The sequence below is a fragment of the Hydractinia symbiolongicarpus genome, chromosome 11, assembly GCF_029227915.1.
Source record: "Hydractinia symbiolongicarpus strain clone_291-10 chromosome 11, HSymV2.1, whole genome shotgun sequence".
Lineage (NCBI taxonomy): Eukaryota > Metazoa > Cnidaria > Hydrozoa > Anthoathecata > Hydractiniidae > Hydractinia > Hydractinia symbiolongicarpus.
The window spans coordinates 13,438,713-13,452,846 of NC_079885.1; the positions used below are offsets into that span (position 1 = coordinate 13,438,713).

Here is a 14,134-nt window from a genome sequence, read left to right on the forward strand (position 1 = left end):
GAAAATTTGTAAAAGAAAAATAGGATTTTTGTTTTATATAAAAGTCACCAAATTACAAGTATTTTAATTAACGAGTCATGAAATTAACAGTCTTTAAATTAACCCTGCATTTAATTAACAGTCATTAAATTAACGCGAATTTTGAAAAACTGCGTTAATCACCTGGGACCAATTTGGGTAAGTTTTCTAAACCTTGGTCCTCGCATCCGTTTTGGAATGAACAGGTTGATGACGTCATCAAAAACCTTTAAACCCCAACATCTCTGTAATAACTGTTCGCCAAAAGTATATGATGCTATAAATTTTCTTGATCAGCGTTTCTAGATCTATATGATGATAGCAACGGGTATACAAATTACCAAAGAAAGTTCTTTGTACTTTTTAGAGGGGACTTTGGTGACGTCAGCAAAATTTTAAAACCCTTATATGGAGATATAAGGGTTTTAAATTATGCGTTCGTCGAAAACATACGATCCTATATAATATTTGATCAGCGTTTCAATCTCTATACATTACAGGCAATGGACAAACTAAATTTCGCCAAACATTTTTTGTATATACACTGCTGACGTCAGCAAAACAACGTAAACAACATTTTTTCCATTGTCCTTTTATCCACGGGCTTTATCGACTAGTCTCTTTAATATGTCTCTGTCTGTCTGTCACGCAAAATGGTACCGCAAGTAGCAAGAACCATGCAATGCTTTATAAAAAGGACGGGCAAAACCGTGGAGTCCAGGCCACCGACTAGTTAATTTAATTAAGCTATTGACGTTAAATTATGTTATTGACGTCGTACCGTAACATCAGAAAATTTAACATTTGAGACATTAACATTTTGATTGGCTTAAAATACCAAATGACGTAATTGTTCGCCGGCGATTGAAAAAAAAATTAGAAAAATTGTTTTTACCTTTTGAGCGACCACAACGGCGACCAAAGAGTATTACGTAAAATGGCATTGCGCATGCTCAGAACTAAGCGCTACGGCTCAGACGGTGTTTCATACCGCACAGGTCTGGGCACTAGCGAAGCACGTTGTAGGGACAAATTTTTGGCTTGGACGATAGCCCAAATAATTTTTATGGTCAGTTTTTCACCGATCCAACCCGTGTTATCCGTTGTCCCAAATTGACCGAGGTTTTAAATAATCGAAAATGGTTAAAACCGGTCGGCTTCTACCACTGCGGGTCGGGTCAGGCACTTGTTTTCGTCCTGGTTTCTGCGAAAGCAGTTAGGCCACCATCAAAAATATGTTGTGTTCGCGTCCTGAAGACCCCGAAAAAATGAGTCGGTCGGGCGGTCGGGCGTATTTTTTCCCGGGATTTTCAGATCGGAGCAAGCAAATTCGTTCCCAGGGCCAAGACAGTAAGTAGTTATAGAGATGGGGGTACGAGGACAGTTTGGTAAACCAAACTTACCTCGAACACCCCATCTCTATATCTACTTGTACACGCTATGGTAACAATTGTTGTTTGCAAGCACTCTGGAATGCAATGTAAACTGATGATGGTAAGGAGCCGAGCATGCTCGGGAAGTCATCACGAAGCGTTGAGTGAGGCTCCTTTCCAGCTCACAGTGGGTAGAGACGAAGTCTCGTAGGGCACCAGAGCAAAACGTAAAATCATCTGATTACATATGTTACATACACATCATTTAACAAACCAGTTTTACCACCAAATGGGATGTTTCTTTTTGCGATGTTATTTGTTGGTTACATCTGATGTCTAAATAAACATAGTCAATGCTATGATGTCATTGAATTTGAAATATGATCCTCTTAAACTATATTAAATGAATATGATATTTTATAATGTAAACATGTTTACTTTTAACATCTTTCTGTTTCAAGCTTATTTTAATAGTTTGTTGTGGAAATGTTTAGCGTTTTAATAATTATTTTAACCTGTTTTTGCACTGACGATATTTCATGTATATTGGGATTTACTAAGAATGACAGGAATTTACCGTAATAAATGTGAACCACAGGTAGTTATTTAGATAAAAGTGAAGTGCTTTATAAGAAGTTAAAATATGTTATAAGTTGTCTCGTGGATGGCGGGTCATGGGGCCATGGGGCTAGTGAGGAAGGTGTGCCGCCTACACATCCAGCCACGTAGTTCCACTATATGTCGTAGTCCTGTTATGTATGTGTTGTTGGGTCCCTGGCGTGTCATTAGGTTGCCACTAAACCACAAAAAATGTAAAAATCGAGAGTACGGGCGTAGAGCTCAGAGTTGGTTGGACTTAGTTCACGGGAGTGGAGTGCCGGTCGTACTCTTGAAAAAAAATTGAATTAAAAATGGCCTGCACCATGAAGGTGCGCGCAATAAGATCATGATACTTCATGGTGCAGGCCATTCTTCCACGGGAGTTATTCAAATGTCCATACGCATAAACCATCCTCAAAACAACGAAGCGATATTCTCATATAACTTCCTAACATCTGATTTTGACTTCTAATTGTTTTCATTGCATGGCACATTCGTTTGTTTTCAAATAATACATTTCTATAGTCTTCATGTTTAACACCCTTAGCAGTTTTACCACATTTGTCATCATCCTTAATATAGCTATACATTTTGGATTTTAATCCTACAAATGCAAGTATTGGAACACCTGCTGCCTCATCTTTCATTTTACCAATATCATCTTATTCGATGTATTATAGAATTGCGATGTTTCAGGGTAGTCACTATTGTCAAATTTATCTTTATCATTCCAGAAATCCATATATGCATCATCTGTTGTAATTTCATATGTTAGGGAATCTGTATCTGTGAATAGTAGTTTTGCATTATTTTTGTATTTCCTTTTTATATAGTTGTAGTGGAAATCGTACATTAATGTTTTGGATAAATCGGAATATATTCCTACATATGCAGGTCTGTTTAGGGTTAGTGTCTCCTTAATTCTATGTACAGCCACAAGGTCCTCGTTGAATATTTTTGATGATTCGAAGGTTGGCTTGGATCTTAATTTCATTAGTTTGTCCTTATTGGTTATAAGTTCTACATTTGCACGTTTTCTTATGTTTTCCATAGTCTTTCCAAATACACTGTTATTCGTAAGTTTTAAGAGATCTTTTTCAAAAGCATTTTTACAATAAGTTCTTTTATTAGTATTGAAATCAATATATTTTTTCAACCATGGGCTCTGATCAAATTCCAATAGACGATGTACTTTTTTGATTTTTAATCCTAATGATATATACAATTGTACATTTCGATAGTGTAATACATATTTCTCTTTTTGCTTAATGTTGGTATTAATTTATTTACATCACCTACTGATATCTTATACTGTTCTTGAATTCTTTTACAATAATCTGATAACATATTTTTGGTAACATTTATTTTTTCTGGAGCTAATGGATAATCATTATGTAGATTATGTAGTTCCTTTAGATATTCTAAGTGAAATTCCAATATTAGTCCTTTACTACTTTCTGGTTTATAATCAGCTAGATTACATTTTTTTATTTCCTTTTCTTTTAACCATCTAAATCCACCAGTTCGTAGATATTGTGACATTCCATAATCGTACAGATTGTTAGCATCCAAATACATTAGAAACTTCTTCCATACCCTTTAGCATGTTTATATTGATCATCGGTGATATATTCATCAATTAGTAGACTGTAAAGATCTTTTTGATACGGTAATTGTGTCTCATCAAATTTCTCAAATAAATCCGTATAATCGTAGGGATACACACCTTTTTTAGTCATTAGTTCAAATTTCTTTTTATCACCAAATTCCTCTTTCGTATATTCAAATGATGTTTTTGGAAGGTTATCTGCTAATTTCTCCAGATTAGAACTCATAAAATGGAAACTACCAATAAATTTCAACTGACTACCTAACATGAATGCCATATATTTTTCCATATTGTTTGGAATTACGTTGATGTCCATTTCTTTGAGTTCTTCCCATTTATTTTTATACAAATGTTTTTTAACGATTTTACCAATCTGTTGCATAATAAAATGGCAATCATATCCTCTCAAATTGTGGAAAACTACGGGTACTTTGTCTGTTAATCTATAACTTAAATTACAATCATTATGTGCTGATCCTCTATATCTATCTTTTGCACGGCAATGATCTCTAACTTTGATATCTGTCTCAATATATTTTTGATTACATATGGGACAACTATGTTTGGCATATTTATGGCTTGTTTACAATTTATCACCATACACATTTCAGTATGATTGTCCAATATTTTTTTAGTAGAGAAACATTGTAGACAGTAGATGCTGTGTTTTCTGGTGTTTTGTTTTATTATACATGAAACTGTTAAAATTATCAATTAGTACATAATGTTTGTATTCATCCTTTGTTATTAATAGTAGGGACATACTATCTTCATACTTCTCTTTTGATATATATATTGGATATGGTTGTTTATCATCATATCCGAATGCATTTATTCTGATATTGTTTTGTTTTTCAATTTTATTATACTTTTTAGTCGTTACAGGAAATTCAATACCAATTCTTTGGGTAGTTCTATATAACTTGATCCGTTTAGTGGATCATATAATGTTAAATTCAAGAAATGTGAATCTACTGATTCAATAGTCCATCCAGATCTTTCAGAAATCCATTGGTTGATAAGATTTATTATTTGCTGTGATGATAGATTTATAGAATAACGGATATCATTTTCATTAAAAACCATATCGTTTGAATTAAGAGGCTTTACAAATGTTATTTTTAATGTTTCCACATCTTTGAAACCTTTTAATTTTGACAATTCCCTATTCAAGATACTGGATATATTATTTCTTGTTAATTCTAATTGTTTTAATGGATCCATGTTATTTTTAATTCCAACCTCAAATAATTTAGTTGATCTTGTAAATGCTGAATTTAGTTATATTATTGCAGATGAAACAGATTTTCTGAATATCGGTTTTTTAGATACTGGTTTTACAGGCCTAGGTGCTGGTACAGGTTTAACTTGGCTTGGTACTGGTACAGGTTTTATGGGTCTGGGTGCTGGCACAGGTTTAATGGGTCTGGTGCTGGTACAGGTTTTACTTGGCTTGGTACTGGCACAGGTTTTATGGGTCTGGGTGCTGGCACAGGTTTTATGGGTCTGGGTGCTGGTACTGGTTTTATAGGTCTGGGTACTGGTGTTGGTTTTATAGGTGCTAGTTTATTAAGCTTTTTATATGCAGGACCATCTATCTTGATCCATCTATTAGTCTTTGGGCTTCTTATATACCCAGGTTTCTTATCAGTGGTTTTATTACAATGTATTATATTGATTAGCTCAGCCTTACTTAGTTTTTGAAGATCTATATCATTCATCATTATCATAGGTTTGGAAATTATTTTATACTTTATTAATGTGGTATCTCTTTAAGTCAAAAATGTGAATAAACTCTTTTAAAGATATATTGATATAAACTATATATAAATGATAAGTATTGAAATAAATAACTTCAGTATTTTATGTATGTGTTTTAGATGACTGTCTAATGTTTCTTGTGATTTAAATGTTCTATAACAATATTCACATTTAATTCTCACTATAGAAATATTTAATGATCTCTGTTATAATTTCATCATAATCATTGCTTACCAGTATCTTGTATCCATTTAATTTATATTTCTCCAACATCACTCTTTGATTGTCAGATAATTGACCATTACCCTTTGGTATCTTAAACTCAATTACAAATCCCGGATATACCAAATGAAAATTTTGTATTACCATATCTAGTGCACCATCATATGTCCATTTTTAGGGGTGTCGATCTAACGCCCCAAGAATGTAGGGGGAACTTTTCGTTCCCCCAAGATTCGATGTCATTTAGTGTGGTTTTATCTTCTGGTTCAACATGATCCCTTATAGCCTTGCGAGTATTTGTATATTCCAATATATTGGCAATTACTTTTGCTTTGAACCAAACAGTGTCATTAACAATAATAAAATTTAATTTCACATCTTCATAAATAAATATATCTCCCATAATAATAATTACTAATAATGTTACTTTCTTAAGTATAATCTTTTAAATACCACCAATCGGTTTATTGTATCCGATTAAAAATATGTAACATCTGCATTCACCGCATAATGCCCAATAGATAAAGTTTCCACCAATTATTCTATAATACGGTTTTACACCATTAGATAGCCTACGACATTGATTACAATAACTGTAAATACAATAGTCTTCCATATAACTATAGATTATTACTTCTTTCTTTTTTCATACCAATAAATACCACCACCAACCATAGTCATACTAGCAACAGTAAATCCTAATTCCCTATATTTCTGTGATTCTGATGGTTTATAGAAGTCTGATAATTTAGGTTCAGGTGGTAGTTCTGGAAGTTTGGTACCAGTAAGCACATAATATCTTTTCATCGCAAGTCCTAAGTCATCAAACTTCTTTTCCGATAAGTTTTCTTTTCTTATTTCGTTATTTATGTAATCAATTCGTTTTTGTTTTATTTTCCATACCTAAAGCCCCACATGCTATATTAGAATATAAACCAATTAATGATTTTCCTAATGATTGAGTGATCTGACCACTCAATTTGCTCTCATATCTTGTTGACATATTATTGATCTCATCTGCGTTCATCTCCATTATTTGTTGTTCAGTGTATTCTTTACCTAGATGTTGTTTAGAATTGCCCGATAGCACATAATTAATCAGTATATTCTTTTTTTCAGGATCCACTTCTTCCATTGGTTCTTCAATTAATGGCTGTTCTATCTTTTTCTTTCTTCTACAATTTATTTTAGGGTTTAATTCTTTGGAAACATTCTGCTCTAAATTAGTTAGTTGATCAAGTACTTTGGAATCCATTACTATATTTATAAGATAGAAAATAATACGCAACTTATAACATGGATATATAATTGCAAAAATGATTGCTAATAACAAAATGAAGTTAGCGTATTCAATCATTATATTATTAAGTAACAAAATTATAACTAGCGTATAACTAGTGTGTCAACAAATTTTGGCAGGATTTTAACAAATAATAACTAGTTGGCTGGTAACACTTCAGTATATCATCAATTATAAATAGTGTTTCGTGGCCCTTAAAATTATTGGTAAATAGTCTAATCCATACATTTAATTTACATTCTACATCATAAACAATAAATACACTTTCATCATCGAGTAACCACTTTCTTGATATGTACGTCTTATTATCTAAAACTGTTAGACATAGAATAATAATGTATTCAAAATGGTGTTTATAGTCAGTTTCAAGTAGTTTTAATAAGTATTCGGTTTTACCACATGCGGTTGCACCAACAACATTGCACTATGAGGAAATTTTGGAAAGTTCATTATATATTTAGTACATAATATTAACAAATGCACCATTTAAAATGTTAATTTGGGCATCCACAAATAGCTGTCTACCTGTTCCATGTAATGTGTTATCATCGGAAGATCTGAAATCCAACCACAATCCAAATTGTTTTGTATAATAATCTACCATTCTCATATCAAATACATTTAACTCATGTTGTGCTGAGCCATGTTGTTTCAATCTTCCAGCACCAAAGTGTTTCTTGATTTCATCCCATTGGTGATAGCTTTTCATCCCCTGTGCGTATAATTGATTAGATTTTCCCTCGACGGCTATCTCAACATTAGTAATTTTAGGGTTGTAGAATTTTTCAGTGTCTCTTGCCCAATCAGTCGCTTTTGTAAACAGCATTAGAATACCTCTTAGGCTCTTGGCTGGTGTGTTAAAATTCATATTCCATTTCGTATCACCATCTTTAAGGACAATATGTCTGTGTCTAAAAACTCGATCATACAAAATACTCGTCCTCATATATTCAGTTTTGACATCAGATGCCAATCTTGAATTGAAATTACATCAAACTCCAATGAGATGTTGCTAATTGTGTATGTGGCGTCCGTTTTATCACTCTTAATCACTTTATTGTATTCATTAAATGTAAGTTCGTAAGAAAGCCTACCCACTAGTCCGGACTGATAGAAGGGCATAGAACTTTCCAGCATTTCAAAGTCTTGTGGAATGCAAAACGTATTACCAAATGCTGTAGATATTGCTTCATCTCCATTATTGGCCACTTTGTCTCCTGCACCAATTCGATATTTAATAGCACTTTCAGTTTGTCCATTTTCTTTGGTAACAATACCTTGAAATATAGCATTTCGTTTTTCAGCATATGCCATCCATAGGTCATAATATGCGTCAAGTGTGTCACTATCATTAATACTAAGTATTTCATTGCCCACGATTTTTATAACTTTTTTCTTAATAATAGCCCTTCCAATATTTTTAACCAATGTTCTGTTTAAATCATCTGTTGAATTAGGAGTAATATCAAATGTTAATCTGGTTGTTCCTGGAACTATGACATCATTAGCTTCCGAATTTGGAAACCGTACATTTAACATCTCATTTACTCCAATAGTAGTTGGATTATTAGTGACGACAATTTTTTGTCTATTCCCTTAAATTCCAAAAGCATTTCTAAGTGATCTATTAGGATTTAGTTTTTCTCCTGTGGCTGTCATTATATATTTGTACAATAGAAAAAGTTAAAAAATATGTAGAACCACAGATGTAGGTAAATTACTGTTTATAATACTTCTGTCATTATCTCGTAGCTCAACTTTAATATGATCTATTATACCATTTCTCATAGTTTTGTATTGAAAATTAGTTGGCTCGAATATTATTGTATCACCAAATGAAACATCTTTTGGTGTGTATCCAGTATGAAGGGTATTGGATGGAATCCCATTATGGAGGTTATCTGTTGTAGAGAGAGTATCAGTGGAGAAAGTAAATGATTTTTTAGATAGAAGAAGATCAACGTAATTATCATTATTTACTCCTAATATGTTGTGAGGACAGTAATCAAACTTTTTTACTCCATTTCCAATTATAGATTTTCTAGTTAATGTACTATAATTTATTCTACTGTTAATTTGTCATAAAATATCATTAATACTAGAGAACCCTTTTGTAACAATAATGTGTGTATTATTTGTTAGATACATCTTCTCGTCTTCTTCAATGTTGTAAAACGTGTAAACCAAACGCGCTCTAAATAAACCATTTTTTTACTATTATTTCTATTGTCGATAGGTTTTTGCAAATCGATACCTTTTCAAATGTCATCTATTACAATATACATTTTCTAAGTTATATAATATAATGAATTGAATTTATAAATACGATCCTAAAATATCCGGGTTTTATGAACCAAACGGTGGAAAATACCTACAACAATTCAAAGCAAAGGACCTATACATACAGAATATAGTGGTTTCGGAGAATGTAGGTGATTTCCAGAGTAAGTTTACAAACATATTTACCAACTATGAGGTAGGAGCAGTTGGGGCAGGAGATCCAACATTTAACAATTGGAAAACTAACCCATTCAAACTATGGCAGACCCAATTAAATTTTGCAGTATTTCTATCGACAAGCGTATGTGGAATATCACCAGAGCGTTTAAATTCAGATCATCCTTTGGCTAAAAGCATATACAGATTCCATGTTTATTATCACATTAGACGTATATTTAAAATTCTGGAAGCCTATCTACCATATCAACAAGGATTTTTTGGTAGTAATAATACATTCACTAGGGATAAATATCTTCAATTATGTAGAAAATATGGTGTTGACAGCAATTATAATACATGGAGAAATGAAAACTATATGAGTTCATACCAAAGTAAGAGACCAGAATATAAAAACACACCTGGTGATTCATATTATGATTCCAACGGTTTTGCTAGATGGAATATAGAACATTTGAGGAGTTTAACAACAATTGGTGTACAGAAATTAAGCGAATCGGTTAGAGCCTATTCATACCTTCTAATAACATCCCAAACGTCTACAAGATCAAGCATTTTAGGTAATACAGGTCCAGCATTAGATTGCCAGCAAGTGTTTCTAAACAACTTTGAAAACATTATTAATAGACATGTGGATATAGCAGAAGACATTAAAAGATTCCAGGATACACTACAATATGCTAGAAGTAAAGTGGATTATGTTGTTGGTGAGAATGTGTTTATGTTACCAAGTGATATGAACCTTAGAATTGGAGAAGTGAATAACTATAATAATGAAATCCTAGTATCAAAATCAGACTTTGGCTTGGGTACTAATCTTAAAGTTAATACAGAAAAGAAACCAGATCTAAAACCTATACCAAAAGAAAAGAAACCAGATCCGACTACATCAAAGAAGAAGAACCCAGATCCTATACCACCAAAGAAGACAAATCCTACAATTCCAAAGAAGAAGACTACTGATAATACAAAATCAGAAGTACCGACAGGTGAAATAACTCATGAGGAGGAGAAAATAGCTGTAATTTAACTATAAGTACTGTGTTTTCAATATGGTGGTATCTTTTTTAGATAGATTATCTTCTTTTTCTTGTCATAAAGTATGTATAGATTAACACACCTATACCTGTAATAAGTACCCATACATTTTTCGATAGCCATCCAATGGCATCCTTTGCTCTATTTAGTATCTATGCCACCACGGATCCTATTATACCCGGTAGTGCCGCTGCTGCTTTTCCTGCTAATTTACCAAGTAGGCCAGCGAGTGCTTTCAACATGTTCTTTATGAATTCCTTGGCACCTCCTTTACCACTAGGTTTATCACCTCCTCCACCACTGGCTGCTGTTGCTGACCCACCACCGGTTAATGCTTCAACGAGGAAAGCAATAGTCATATCAAAGGCTGTCATAATTGATACTATTGTTATACCTTGTTCACGGAAGAGGTTTTTAATCCTTTCGCCTAGTGTACCGGTTTCTTTATCTACAAAATGTGAAAGCGAATTTTTAATTTGTTGTATTTCAATTGAATATTCATCTTTTAACTTACTGAGATCCTTTTCCTTTTAACTTTTTCTAAGATTTCCACTTTCTTCATCTATCCTATCTTTAACTTCCTGTTTCTGTTTCTCGGTATAGCTCTCATCATCTTCCATTACCTTAAGCTTTATGTACTCCTTCTTTTGCCTATTTTTGGTTTCCTTTATCCTATCATATAGAGCTTTAATTCTATCTATGAGTTTCTTAAATGCACTATTTCTTGATTTTAGTTTTTTTTCAGTTGAAATGTATTTTCATCACTAATAAGGGATGAATCTATAGTATGTGTTAAATCATCTACTCCTATCGATGCTTCTGATGCTTTTGTAATATCATCCATTTCTATATCATAGCCTTTATTATCATGGCCTGATTCTATCTTTTTAAAATCTCCCTGTAGTTCAGTAGCCTTCTTACTTCTTACTTCTATTTCTTTTACTTCTGCCGATATAGATGAATTTGGATCAAAACCCATATCCCTAAGAAAGAGAAATAAGGTACGGCTAGCTAAAATAAGGTACGGCTAGCTAAAATAAGGTACGGCTGGAAAATATTAAGGTACGGCTGGGTCTTATCATATAAGAAACAACTTTAAATGCTAAAAACATTCAATAAAAACGAAATTATGTTAGGTACGGCTAGCCAAAATAAGGTACGGCTGGACCATATTAAGGTACGGCTGGGTCCTATCGTATAAAGACACATCTTCAAATGATACAAATGTTCCATAAAAACGAAATTAGGTTAGGTACGGCTAACCAAAATAAGGTACGGCTGGACAATATTAAGGTACGGCTGGGTCCTATCGTATAAAGAAACAACTTCAAATGCTAAAAACGTTCAATAAAAACGAAATTATGTTAGGTATGGCTAGCCAAAATAAGGTACGGCTGGACTATATTAAGGTACGGCTGGGTTCTATCATATAAGAAACAACTTCAAATGCTAAAAACGTTCAATAAAAACGAAATTAAGTTAGGTACGGCTAGCTAAAATAAGGTACGGCTGGACCATATTAAGGTAAGGCTGGATTTTATTATATAAGAAAGAACTTCAAATGCTAAAAAAAATTAATATAAACGAAAAACAATAAGTACGTAGAAGAAGTAGAGTTTACTGGAAAGTAAATTGCGGGCGAGGTTAAAAAAAATTGTATGCAATATGCTCTACTAGGTTGGCTCCACATTGCTTTCTGCACAGGAAAATAAAAAAATGCTACTTTGAAAGTGATGCGGTAAATCTTCTGTCTAACTGAGGTATAGACTGTGAATGTCTGAATAAGGAGTAGAATTAACGTTTTCGCCAGTTGAGGAACACACGCCTTTTTATTCGTTGGATGTTATAGTTAATGGAAGAGATGTACACTTTTTATATAAAACAAAAGAACTTTTTAAAAAAAATTAATATTCGTTGTTGTTTATGAGAGCACGTTATTTTAATGATGGGAAACAATAAGAAAAAGGAAGAACCTAATAAAGCCGCGAAACAATGTGTGAGTATAGGTTTTTGTTTTTTTTATTTTGATTGTGTTAACTGTGTCTCGATTTAATTCAGCATATACACTTTTTATAAAAACAATTTTTTGTAAGAACAATAAGGTTAAAAATTATTGACAAATAAGAACGAAATAAGAACAAGAAGCCCTGGGGGCTCTAAGAATTTTCTCGCGCTACCAAAATATTTGATGAAAACCTGCTAATTCGTTGTGTTATTGTGCCAAACATTCGAAGGGGTTCGGTGCATGAACCTCTGAAGATAAAGCACACCACTGACATTATATCTTACAACAAACGCAAACAAATCGAAACGTGTCATTAAACTCACATTTTAAAAGAAATTGCTAACAAAAAATACGGCCTATCATTCATGGTTGAAAGTCTTGCGATTGAAACGTTTATGGTCTTAAACGGCATTAGTTGACAAAAAATCAAAATTTTGATTTGACCATCATTTTCAGCATACTTTTTTATTAACTGTGTCAATTTTTGTCGAAAATAAAGCAGTTTTAATTTTTGGATAAATTTTGTCCTGAAATGACATTTAGGTGACAAAAAATCAAACTTTTGTACCATCATCATTTTCAGCATACTTTATTTGTTAACTGTTTTAGCCGAAAATGAAGTGGTTTTAATTTTTGGACCAATTTTGGCCTAAAATAGCATTTAGGTGACAAAAATCAAAATTTTGATGTCACCATTATGTTCAGCATACTTTTTTTGTTAACCTTGCCAATTTTTGTTGAAAATGAAGTAGTTTTAATTTTTGGACCAATTTTGGCCTAAAATGACATTTAGGTGACAAAAATCAAAATTATTATGTCACCATTATGTTCAGCATACTCTTTTTGTTAACTGTGCCAAATTTTGTCGAAAGCAAATACCAATTTTGGCCTGAAACGTCAATACGAGACTTCCCAGTAGTTAAGGAGCTTGGGTACGAAGTTTACATCTGTGACTGAGCAAAGTGAAATCCCATGGTCGATTTTTTCTCAAAAAATGCTCCGAAAGAAAAAAAACGACGGTTTTAAAGAATTTCCTACGCCTTCGGGCGCGGAAATTCAACTATACTCAAGGGCAAAATTTTACTGATTTTTCTAAAAACAACAGCAAACATAAAGAAATATTTCTGACAGAATTAAAATGAGAATGCGCTAACACATTAACAAATAAGATGAAAAATAATAACCAAGAGAATCCAAGTCTAGATGGTTCTTACAAGAAAAACTGTCACTTTATTCCTCACACACTCTTTTTCTATTACGAGAGCAAAATATACACTACTATTTTTTATTTTCAACGCCTAAAAATGCATTATGTTGTTTTACGGCTTTACATGCGTACACTTTCGTTCTAGTGAAATGATTTAAAGCAGTAGGAGATGTTTTTTGAAAAGCATAAATATAATTTCTTTTTATTTTCTATTTCAGGTGTGACAATTGTATTTACAAAGGACAGGGATCTATCCAAAAGATACATTTTCTATTGTTGAATTGAAAAAAATCGGGAAATGAAACACCTCAATCTCATCAAACACATGATATTTGTTGCGAAGTACTATTCGGTATACTGAACAAGAGAAACATCCTGACTTATCCATATAAGTTTCGGCAATTGCTTTTGGTAGCTCAATGTTTGATTGCAATCGATTTGGAGAATACGGATGGTTGTTTACGACAGATTAAAGCCATTTTAGAGTCCCGTTTCTCATATTTAAAGCTGATCACGCTGGACAGCCATCCCAGCTCGCATTTTT

At 32.8% G+C, this 14,134-nt stretch overlaps 1 protein-coding gene across 1 annotated transcript; it reads left to right on the forward strand.

Annotated features, from left to right (window-relative positions):
- The first annotated feature begins 1,839 nt into the window (after positions 1-1,839).
- Positions 1,840-12,719, forward strand: LOC130613864 (uncharacterized). The gene is made up of 2 exons (XM_057435223.1): positions 1,840-1,989; positions 8,674-12,719. The coding sequence occupies exon 2, from the start codon at positions 9,699-9,701 to the stop codon at positions 10,368-10,370; it is 672 nt and encodes a 223-aa protein (XP_057291206.1). The 5' UTR covers positions 1,840-1,989; positions 8,674-9,698; the 3' UTR covers positions 10,371-12,719.
- Positions 12,720-14,134: the final 1,415 nt, after the last annotated feature.

Bases quoted from the DNA above. Each gene is read 5' to 3' on its own strand.
- LOC130613864 (XM_057435223.1), top strand. From the start codon at position 9,699: ATGAGTTCATACCAAAGTAAGAGACCAGAATATAAAAACACACCTGGT.